The sequence below is a fragment of the Dama dama genome, chromosome 4, assembly GCF_033118175.1.
Source record: "Dama dama isolate Ldn47 chromosome 4, ASM3311817v1, whole genome shotgun sequence".
NCBI lineage: Eukaryota > Metazoa > Chordata > Mammalia > Artiodactyla > Cervidae > Dama > Dama dama.
The window spans coordinates 29,610,362-29,621,264 of NC_083684.1; the positions used below are offsets into that span (position 1 = coordinate 29,610,362).

Below are 10,903 nucleotides of genomic sequence, written 5' to 3' on the forward strand. Positions count from 1 at the left end.
CTTGGTTTAGTTCTGGCAGTGCTGCCAGGCAAGTCTTAATGGTCCCACTTTAAAGATGAGAACGCTGAAATTCAGTCTATTAAAGTTGTTTCAGGTCGCCCAGCTAGTGAGTCATGCCAGCGTTTGAGCCCTGACCAGTCCTGCAGTAGAGCCTATGCTTCCCCACTGCTTCTCATATTCTTTTTTTTTTTCTTCTCATATTCTTATGGCCACAAAGAGGCTGAGACTTGGGGAGGGGCTGCCTATGATGAACTCTGAAAACTCACAAAGTTTTGAGAGTAAGAGGATCCCTCACGAGGCGTAAGAGGTGGGGTTTGAGAACCATTGCCTGTAGCTGGCCAGGAGAAGGACTGCTCTCTGGCTTGGCTGTCTAAGGTCAGCCTCTTTGGCACATGTGTATCTGCTTAGTCACTCAATTGTGTCTGACTCTTTGGGACCCCATGGACTGTAGCCCAGGAGGCTCCTTTGTCCATGGAATTCTCCAGGCACGATTACTGGAGTGGATTGCCATTTCCTTCTCCAGAGGATCTTTCTAACCCAGGGATCGAACCTTTGACATACTGGTGATATGAAACTGATATCAAACTCTTGGGAAATCAAGTCATCAGCCTCCTTTTTCAACAAATTTTCCATGGCTTCCGAGCACCTCTCAGCTTCTCACCTGTGCATTCAAGAACTTTGTTAAGATGACCCCACTTTCTTTCCAGCCTTATTTTGGAGCTGGCTTCATCAGTCATATTTATTTGTTTATTTTCTTGGCCTTACCACATGGCATATGGGTTCTTAGTTCCCTGATCAGGTATTGAACCCACAGCCCTTTCACTGGAAGTGCAGAGTCTTAACCACTGGACTGCCAGGGAAGTCCCAGTCCATCGTCTTTAGAACCTTGGTTTGCTCTATCCACACATGATTGACCAAATATGATGGGGCTGGACTGGGGCTTATTGGGCCTCAAAATGCTCCCCTGTCATCTGCAGCTCAGACCCACAGCCCCAGCCATTGATGAGGTCCTTGATGTTTCTTCCAGGAGCTGGCCTAGTCTTCATCCTGTACCCAGAAGCCATTTCTACCCTCTCGGGATCCACATTCTGGGCCATCGTGTTCTTCGTCATGCTCCTGGCTCTGGGAATTGACAGCTCAGTGAGTGACCTTTTCAGGATACCATCCGCCCCCAGAGACTAGCCTCTGACCCTCCCTCTCCAAATACACACACACTGCTAAGTCTCAAGTTTTCCCCCATTCAAACCCCTGATTAGTAGTTGTTTCCAGAAGGCCCTATTTAAATGCAAGCAAAGAAATCAGTACTCAGAAAGGCAATGATGATGGCATGTGTGCTCACTTGTGTCCACCTCTTTGCGACTCCATGGGCTGTAGCCCGCCAGGCTTCTCTGTCCACGGAATTCTCTAGGCAAGAATACTGGAGTGGATTGCTGTGCCCTCCTGCAGGGGTCTTCCCGACCCAGGGATCGGACTGGCATCTCTTGCATCTCCAGCATTTGCAGGCGGGTTTTCTTTTTGTCTCTGAGCCACCTGCCAGGAACCAGGAGAAACCGCCTTGGCACTGTGGAAATTTATATTAGAAGGGACCTGGGATAAGCCAGCCCAGTACTCTCCTTTTACAGACGGGGAAACTGAATTCAGAGTTTCCTAACTCCTGTTCTCTCACCAACCATTCTTCCCATGGTATTTTATCAGCATCCACTCAGGCTGAGTGAGTGGACAGGAGTCAGGTCCCTGTTGATAAGGGGGAGAGAGGAGTTAACTCCTGGCCCCCTCTCACATGGTTTCTGAGTTCTGAGCTTGGTTGACAACAGGGCAGAAGTGGGGTGAGAGGACAGGGAGAAAGTCAAACCTGCCGATTTCTCTAGAAATCTCTTGGGGGTGCGTGAGTTCAGAGCTGCTGGGAAGTCCGAGGGAGCCGGGGACCTGAGACTGGGGTCCAGGGAAGGACTCCTTAGGCTGAAAAAATTTACACAGCCTTAAAGCTGATAATTATGGTCTATTTGGTGAATTTCCTAAGGACTTCAAGCCTGGGAGGCAGCCTATCAGATTGCTCTGAGGCTGCTCTGAAGAGGTAAGGTAGGAGCTAGGATATATAAGAGTTTTGCAACAAAAACCATGTGGTCAGTGTTAACTAAAGAAAACCAAACATCTCAAGTTAATGAATTTAGTGCTTTTCTTTAAGGGAAAGATGCGAGAGTCTGGGCTCACTGAAATTATTTCTTTAATATGTACCTTAGCCATCTAGGGCCAGTATCCTGTTTTTTCCCATCTTGAGTCCCCTCAGGGTGTACCTTTGGTTGGGAGCTGATGGCTGGAGCATCCTTTGTTTGCTGATATGGCGGGCCACAATTTTCATTCACCTCTGCATCCCACCCTGCCCGGTCCCCTCCAGATGGGAGGCATGGAGGCAGTCATCACCGGCCTGGCTGATGACTTCCAGGTTCTGAAGCGACACCGGAAACTCTTCACATTTGCTGTCTCCTTTGGAACCTTCCTTCTGGCTCTGTTTTGCATAACCAAGGTGAGGGGGGCTTGGCTCTGGGTCACCTGGGGCTCATGAGGCCGCATTTTAATCCAGTTAGATATTGCCAGACTTGAAGCAGAAGGTAGGACAAGGGGGACCATGGCAGTACCTGGTATCCTGAACTCTGTGGTCCATTCCTCTAGACGACACATTGTCGTCTATCCCCTCTAAGCCTGAGGATATCCAGGCAAACCTGCTTATTGGTTTGGGGGTGGGGACCAGCAAAGGGCCATTTTAAACTGTCAGCTGAAAAAAGTGCACAACCCGAAAGTTGAGAATTAGGTTTTATTTGGTGAACCAAACTGAGGACTTAACCTGAAAGTGTTAGTTGTTTAGTTGTGTCCGACTCTTTACGACCCCATGGACTGTTGCCTGCCAGACTCCTCTTTCCTTGGAATTCTCCAGGCAAAAATACTAGAGCAGCTAGCCATTCCTTTCTCCAGGGGATCGTCACGACCCAGGGATTGAACTTGGGTCTCCTGCACTGCAGGGAGATTCTTTACCATCTGAACACCAAGGAAGCCCTAAGCCTGGCTCAGCATCTCAGATAGCTCTGAGGCGCTGTTTCCACAAGGCCAGGGGGGAGCCAGGATGATTTCGGATGCATGCAGCAGGAAGCAGTAGCTTGCAGTAAGCAGTGGCTGGAAACACAGGGACCTTAGTTCCCTGACTAGAAACAAACCCTGGTTACCTGGGTGGAAACGAGGAATCCTAAACATTAGACCATAGGGGCTGGTGCCTAGAATCTCTGTCCCTAGTTCTTGTCTGCCTTGTAAGGAAAAATCAGACAAGGAGACGGAATGTATAGAGGTAAGTAAAGTATATATTAGAAAAGCAGAGTGCATGTGGAAAGATGCATGGGTGAACTCAGAGCTGCTAGAGTCACACCTTTGGAAGGTTTAAATTGTTGTTAAAGGGGAAGTCTTCCAGGTCTTTATCTTCTTCTTGGCCAGTCGTCTTGCTTTGACCTCCCCATGGCTAATTTACCTCAGGACCCTTCCCTGGGTGTGCACACGTTTCTCAGTCAAGATAGATTTCATCGCAGAGGCATATGGAGGGGGTCTGGCATTAGTATGGTCTGGCATCCCCTGCATTTTTGATCCCAAGAAGCCTTTTGCACATGTGTAGTGTCTCCCTGGCCCAAGGATGGAAAACGTATGACCTCTTGATCTCTTAACAGGGTTTAACCCTTCTCTGTTCATGCCAGTGAAGTACCCAATGCCCGGTTACCCACCGTATTCCTATTGACATATCGAAGTGCGGATCTCAAAATGTAGGCAGGCCTTTGGTCCTAAAAAGGTAGCCCAGAGCCCATTAGTCTCTTGCTTCAGGAAATGTAAACACAGGGCTGGTGGTGAGTATCTGGCCTGGAGCCTGTCTTTTTATCGCCCCAGTAAGTGTGAACAGGGGGCCAGTTGTAAATGTCAAACCCGGAGCCCATCTATCTCCTGCCTCAAGAATATATGAGTTTTTGCAACAAAGAACAAGGAAATTGGAACATCAAAAGATTACTGTTAATTAAAGAAAACCAGACATCTCAAGTTTAAGGAGTTTAGTGCTTTTCTCTGTATAGGAAGATGCAAGAGTCTGGGCTCGTTGAAATCATTCCTTTGATATATAGCTCCACTATCTGGGGCCAGTATCCACACTTTCTGATGCTGAGTGCCCCCACAGGGGGTGACTGCAGCAGTTGGTTGCTATATGGCAGGCATCCTATTTCTATCCTGAATTCCCTCAGGGCTCACCTTCAGGGCAGCTGTAATGTGATGGCTTGATGGCTGCAGCATCCTTTGTTACTTACATGGGAGGCAACCTTTTTTTCATTGATAAAATTCACCTTGCTTTTTTTTTTAATACTGATTTATTCATTTATTTGGCTGTACCATGTCTTGGTTGTGGCACGTAGGATCTTCGATCTTCTGAGGTATGCGAGATCTTTCTGTTTCGTCATGCAGGATTTAGTTCCCTGACCAGGTATCGAACCCTGGAAGTCCCCCAGCTTGCTTTTTACTGGCTGAAGTCCCTACCCTCAGACCCAGTGACCCCAGAAGGTCTTTGTTAGAATACGTAGCAGGAGCACAGTAGCACCGTAAACCTCATTACTTGAGTATGGGTTAGGGGTGAGTTCTGAGTGGGCCGGACAGGGGAGAGCTCAATTTGATGGATGTAACAGTTGATCGCTATTTCTGCCATGAAGGCCTCAGGCTCTCTCTGTCCACGCCCCAGGGTGGAATATATGTGCTGACCCTGCTGGACACGTTTGCGGCGGGGACCTCCATTCTTTTTGCTGTGCTCATGGAAGCCATCGGCGTCTCCTGGTTTTATGGTAGGTCCTGGGCCCTGAGTGTGTGTGGAAAAGCCTCAGCCCCCTGAACTTCTGGAGACTTTTCACCTGGTCAGGCAAAGGGGCTTTCCATCTCCAGGGCTGTCACTGGCTGATCCCAGAGTTGTATAAGTGGCTTATATTGGTCATAGCTCTCAACTCATCTTTGCATGAACTCCCTTTAACAAGAGGCGGCAAAGGCCCCAGAGGCATCAGTGTCAGCTGTTAAGAGAGGAATTCAGAGGAAACTGCTGCTCCTTGAGCCATGCCATTCATTCTAGAGTAGGGCTGCCAGATTTTGTCAACCCAGGATACAAGACCCCTTGTTAATAAGACCCCTTATTTCAGATAGTAATTTTTTTTTAGCATATATCCCTATATCCCAAATACTGCATGAAATTACTTAAACTAAAATTTATATTGTTGTCTCTGAAAATCAAATGCAACTGAGTGTCCTGTATTTTCTCTGGCAACCTTATCCTGGAGCTGAACGGGGAGAACTTGGTAGAAAGTGAAATGTGTTGTCATTCGCTTTTTTCCCCATGCATGTGTGCTAAGTCGCTTCAGTCGTGTCTGACTCTTTGCAACCCTATAGACTTTAGCCCACCAGGCTCCTCTGTCTGTGGGATTCTCCAGGCAAGAATGCTAGAGTGGGTTGTCATGCCCTCCTCCAGGGGATCTTTCTGAGCGAAGGATTGAACCCGTGTCTCTTATGTCTCCTGCACTGGCAGGCGGGTTCTTTACCTCTAGGGCCACAGGGAAAGCCCCCAGTGTATCACAATTAACGTGTTTATTCTGTTCTCACTCTTTTCTGCTCACCAGAAAGAGTCTCGTCTCTTCTACCAGATTAAAGTCAGGGAAGCCTCTGAATCCACAGGCATCATTGTTTTAAGATTCAGGAAGCAAGAGGAAAGAGCTGGGCTTTGGGATCAGGCCACCCTGGCTATGTAACAGGGACAAGTCCCCTCCCCAAGACCTGGTTTTCCTTCTGAAAAGTGAATTGGGGTTACTCACAGAAGGGGACGCTACCCTTGAGTGTGTTCTCGCCTGTTCTGAACCAGCCGAGTGCCCATCCCAGGTCTGCTATGAGCCAGGGTGCCCCTGCTTGCCCCAGCTTTCTGCTCTCCGCCTGGGGGCAGACCCACAGGGAGGCAGCAGATGGGAGTGGGCAGCCCCCGGCTCTGTAGGGGCCGCGGTGACGGGCCCGCCCTGTGTGTGCGCAGGTGTGGACAGGTTCAGCAACGACATCCAGCAGATGATGGGGTTCAAGCCCGGCCTGTACTGGAGACTCTGCTGGAAGTTTGTCAGCCCTGCCTTCCTCCTGGTGTGTAGTGTGTGGTGGGAGCCTCCCAGGGTGAGGGCGGAGGTGGGGATCTGTGCTTCTAAGGGGAGGCGGTTGGGATGCAGAGACCTGCTCAGGAGGCTCCGCCTGCCCTGTTGATTCCAAGGAGGCTTCCATGTGAGCAGGGTGTCCAGCCCGGAGCCAGGTCTAGGGCGGGGGCTGTGTGTGCCGCCTCTCAGCCCAGCTCCAAGGTCACCTTTCTAGTCTTCTTCTCTTTGTATTGCTCCTGTTTCTTTGTCTCCTTTTCGTGATCCATCCTTCCTTGAATCCTTTCTCTCTCTTTCCCTCCATCCTTATTGTTTCCATCCCCTGCATCCATCTCATGCATCGGTCCTCACTTCTCTCTGGTCCCTCTCTGCATCTCTTCCTCCCTCCCACCTCCTCCCCCGTCTCCCCTTGTCTCTCTTCTCCCTCACCCTTGTATCCTTTTCCCCCAGTTTGTGGTGGTTGTGAGTATCATCAATTTCAAGCCACTCACTTACGATGACTACATCTTCCCACTCTGGGCCAACTGGGTCGGATGGGGCATCGCGGGCTCCTCCATGGTTCTGGTGCCCGCCTATGTCGTCTACAAGTTCTTCAGCACCCGGGGCTCCATTCGAGAGGTGAGCTCTGGACCAGCCCAGGGCAGAGTGGGGGACAGCTGGGGGGGTGGGGGACAGCAGGGGAGGGTGGGGACAGCAGGGAGGGTGGGGGACAGCAGGGAGGGTGGGGGACAGCTGGGGGGGTGGGGGACAGCAGGGGAGGGTGGGGGACAGCAGGGAGGGTGGGGACAGCAGGGAGGGTGGGGACAGCAGAGGGTGGGGACAGCAGGGAGGGTGGGGACAGCAGGGAGGGTGGGGACAGCAGGGAGGGTGGGGACAGCAGAGGGTGGGGACAGCAACGGAGGGTGGGGACAGCAGGGAGGGTGAGGACAGCAGGAGAAGGGCATCCCAAGTCATTCCTGCTGGGGTGAGAGAGACAAACAGGAAGGAAAGGGAGGAGATGTATGTGTGATTGTGGTTGATTCACATAGTTGTATGGCGGAAACTAACACACCATTGTAAAAATTTAAAAAAACACACACACAACGAAAAAAAGAATATGAGAAAAGAATATACATATATACACACACACACACACATAGCTGAGTCACTTTGCTATATAACAGAAACTTGCATAGCATTGTAAATCAACTATACTTCAATAAAATAAACCTTTAAAAAAAAGAGACAGACAGGACACAGACTCTAGAGTCAGACGGACCCACCATGTTGACCATGTTATTTACCCCCAAGCCGCAGGTCCCACTTTTGTAACCTGGGATAATCACGTGGCCCTTGAGAGGTGAAAGGGAACGCTTAGCCTGCTGCCCGGCACACGGCCGATCGCCCCCACAGGATGCCCGCTCTTACGTCACCTGTCATATGTAGTGTCCTGCTCCTCTGTTCCTACCACTGTCACCGTGCTGAGCTCAGCCCTCCATTCCCCTAAGGAGGAGTTAGTCTGCATTAACTGTGCCCACTCCTGTCCCATCTCCTAAGGTTTGTCCTCACCACACACATCTCCCACTGTCCCCATCTGGAGTCACCATGACCTTGTATTTTGGATTTCACCTGCCTTTTTCCTGGATCTGATACCTGATCAGCCTAAAGCAGAGATTTCCAAAGTACATTTCTTCTCTGAGCTGTGTGCATTGCAGATACATACATTCAGGATCAGTATTTGGGAACTGGAGACTTTTAACTGAAATTATGTCCACCCTATTCTTCGGTTAAATGCCCTTTCTTTATAAATAATGGTGATAGTCTTTTCCTCGTGTCCTGATTTCATTCCTTCTTTATCCACTGTCTTTACTCATACTTACTGAGAGTCAGAACAGGGCAGGCTGTATTCTCAGCACTAGACACACTCCCCTGGGCTCACGTTCTCATGAAAGGACAGATACATACAGGAGGACCTAAAGAGTGAGCCAAACAGGAACTTAGGGGAGAGGGTCCCAGGCAGGGCTGTATCCACCCCCACCCCCGTGAGCCATGTCTCCTGTTCATGAAATCCTACGGTCCGGGAACTTCTGGGCCACTGGGAGGACCATGTTCAGTGAGCCCATCCTGGACGTGGAATCAGGACCCACTTTGAGTTTTTTTATTCTTCACACTTTGAGGTCCCCCCACCTAGTGATCAGACATTGATTCCAGACACATTCCCTGAGTCCACCCTGTGTCTAGCCCCCGAAGAAGGTGGCCCCGGTCCCCAGGCAGGACTGAGGTTCTGTCGACTGTTTTCTCACTGTGCTCTGAGCTTGTCTGCAGCACTGCCTCCGTTCATGGTTGTAAAATTGCCTGTGTGTGTGTCTGTTCAGTGTCAGCCCTTTCCGTGAGCTGTAAGCTCCCCCAGAGCAGAGTGTGTGGGTGTCCTTCAGCCCTGGACCCCCAGGGCCGAGGCCAGTGTGTGACAGCAGTCACTGGCTCAGTAAGCGTTCGCCGAATGCATATCTCAGAGTGAACTGACCAGCTCCATAAGCCAGGGTGGAGAGCGTCTTGTACAAACCTCTCCTGCTGTCCACATGGGCCTACAGGGACAAGCGGCAGGCGGCCCTGATGTGGGGTGTGCTCCGGGCTGCTGGAAGGGTGTCCCTGGGCCAAGCTGAGGCCTCCTCCACTTCTCCATCCTCACAGAGACTGGCCTATGGCATAACTCCAGAGAGCGAGCATCACCTGGTGGCCCAGAGGGACATCAGGCAGTTCCAAGTAGGTGCAGCTTGGACCATTCCGGCGGGGGCTGCGGGTGGGGACCCACTGCTCCCTGGTGTGCTGGCAGGACCACACACCACACACGCCAGAAAGCCCAGAACGCTGCGGGCTCTAGTGCCTGGGGGTGTGATATTAGGAACGGAGGAAACGGGGCCTGTCTTCTGCCCACTTCCAGCTTCCGCCTGCCCCTCTGCTCCTGGGTCCCCAGGTACCAGAGGCCCCAATTTCTTCAACTCTGTTCTCCCTCTTTGAGTTGTGACCGTGGAGTATCCCCAGGTTAGGCTGAGGCTTGCTTATCTTGAAGGAAGCGCTGCAAGTACGTCAGTGACTTGGTGATCTAAGTCCTACTCTTTTCCCTTTCAAAATGTGGGGGTGGGGGTTGGGGAGTTTCCCTGTGACTCCCCTGCTTCAGACTGACTGTGTGACTTTGCAAAGCCACCTTTGCCCTTTCTGGGTCTCCGTGAAAGTTATACTTTAATTTTTTCAGTTTCATTTTATTTCTTTTTGGCTGTGCTCGGTCTTCATTGCTGCATGGGCTTTCTCTAGTTGCGGCAAGCGGGGGCTGCTCTCTGGTCGGGGTGCTCGGGTTTCTCATTGCGGTGGCTTTTCTTGTTGCAGAGCATGGGCTTCAGTTGCAGCATGTGAGCGTAAGATCTCGGTAGTTGTGGCGCACGGGCATGGTTGCCCCGCAGCATGTGGAATCTTCCCGGCCTAGGGGTTGAACCCATGTCCCCTGCATTGGCAGGTGGATTCTTAACCACCAGACAGACCACCAGGGAAGTCCCCATGTGACAACTAGGGAATCCTCCTAGGTGTTCTCCAAGTCTTTGAAGGAAGCAGCTGTGTTTCCTGCCCTCCCCTGTGTCCTACTGTCTTTCTCAGCAGCCTTCGTCCCTCGGCCCCTGCCCGCCCTGAACCTGGCCTTGCTGTCTCTCTCTGCAGTTGCAGCACTGGCTGGCCATCTGAACCTGGCCCCGAGGAGGAACCCTGCAGCGCCAACGTTCAGGTCAAAGGCCACCCCGGACACTGTCTTGGGATTCCTCTCCGACCCCCTCTTCTTCCTCTTTTCCAAGTTGCCACTGATTTAATGACCTGGTTTTCTTTCACCTTCTGTTCACCTGGCCCGAGGGCTGTGGGCTTTTGGATTGCTAAGCCTCGTGGGAGAAGAGGAGAGGAGGGAACAGGAAAAATGACTTCTGTTGAACCTCTTTAGTTTCAAGGAAGTCTCCCCCCAGCTGTGGGAGCCAGCTGGGGCTGAGGTTCGTGTCTCAGGCAGAACTCCCTACCATGCTGGCTGGTACTTTGGGCCACAGAAGAAATCTTCAGTCCACCAAATCAGACAGAGGATGTTGCTTTTTGGGTCAGACACTGTAAAACCAAAACATGAATAAGCAGCCAGGCTGAGTTTGGGGGGCAAGGGAGTGGTACCTAGATCTTACCTCTCTCCTTTGCCCTGGTCAGTGCTGGACCTTGATCAGGGAGCTTTGGGGATATTTGTCGCTGTTATGAAGTCCATGGATAGAACCTCTGGGGGGATCATGAACATAAATCTTCATGGTTTTCATTCCAGTTGACCTGGGTTTGATTTGTGTGTGTTCTGGGACATTCTTCTGGCTTCTGGTGCTCAGAGGGCCCAGAGCTGTGGGTGTCATAGTAAGTGGCTTCTAATAGGAACCAGATGGGTCTATAGAGGCCACATGCGGGTCTTGCTCTGTAAGGGACATGATGCCCAGAGAGCTACCTGTGGCTCCTGGGACCTACCTCGGGGACTCGGGATAGGAAGCCAGCAAGGCCAGCTGTGTGTCTCCACTACAGGACCCTCTGCTGTCCTCACACAGCCAGGTCAGTGTCCAAAGGCCGTCCGACAGACAGCTGTTTCTGTGTTTGTCACATATACCTTCAAAGCCTTTCTGTGGGAATCCCCCCCAGTGTGGACCAGGGGTTCTTGAGTGACGGGGAGTGGGCCCTGAAAACTCCCT

At 51.2% G+C, this 10,903-nt stretch overlaps 1 protein-coding gene across 1 annotated transcript in view; it reads left to right on the top strand.

Annotated features, from left to right (window-relative positions):
- Positions 1-10,626, top strand: part of SLC6A2 (solute carrier family 6 member 2) — a 38,567-nt gene extending 27,941 nt beyond the window's left edge. The window contains exons 8-14 of the mRNA XM_061138532.1: positions 1,028-1,140; positions 2,396-2,524; positions 4,754-4,853; positions 6,074-6,174; positions 6,630-6,797; positions 8,850-8,921; positions 9,867-10,626. Coding sequence (XP_060994515.1) covers positions 1,028-1,140; positions 2,396-2,524; positions 4,754-4,853; positions 6,074-6,174; positions 6,630-6,797; positions 8,850-8,921; positions 9,867-9,890 — 707 coding nt within the window. The 3' untranslated portion in view covers positions 9,891-10,626. The remainder of the gene's footprint in view (positions 1-1,027; positions 1,141-2,395; positions 2,525-4,753; positions 4,854-6,073; positions 6,175-6,629; positions 6,798-8,849; positions 8,922-9,866) is intronic.
- Positions 10,627-10,903: the final 277 nt, after the last annotated feature.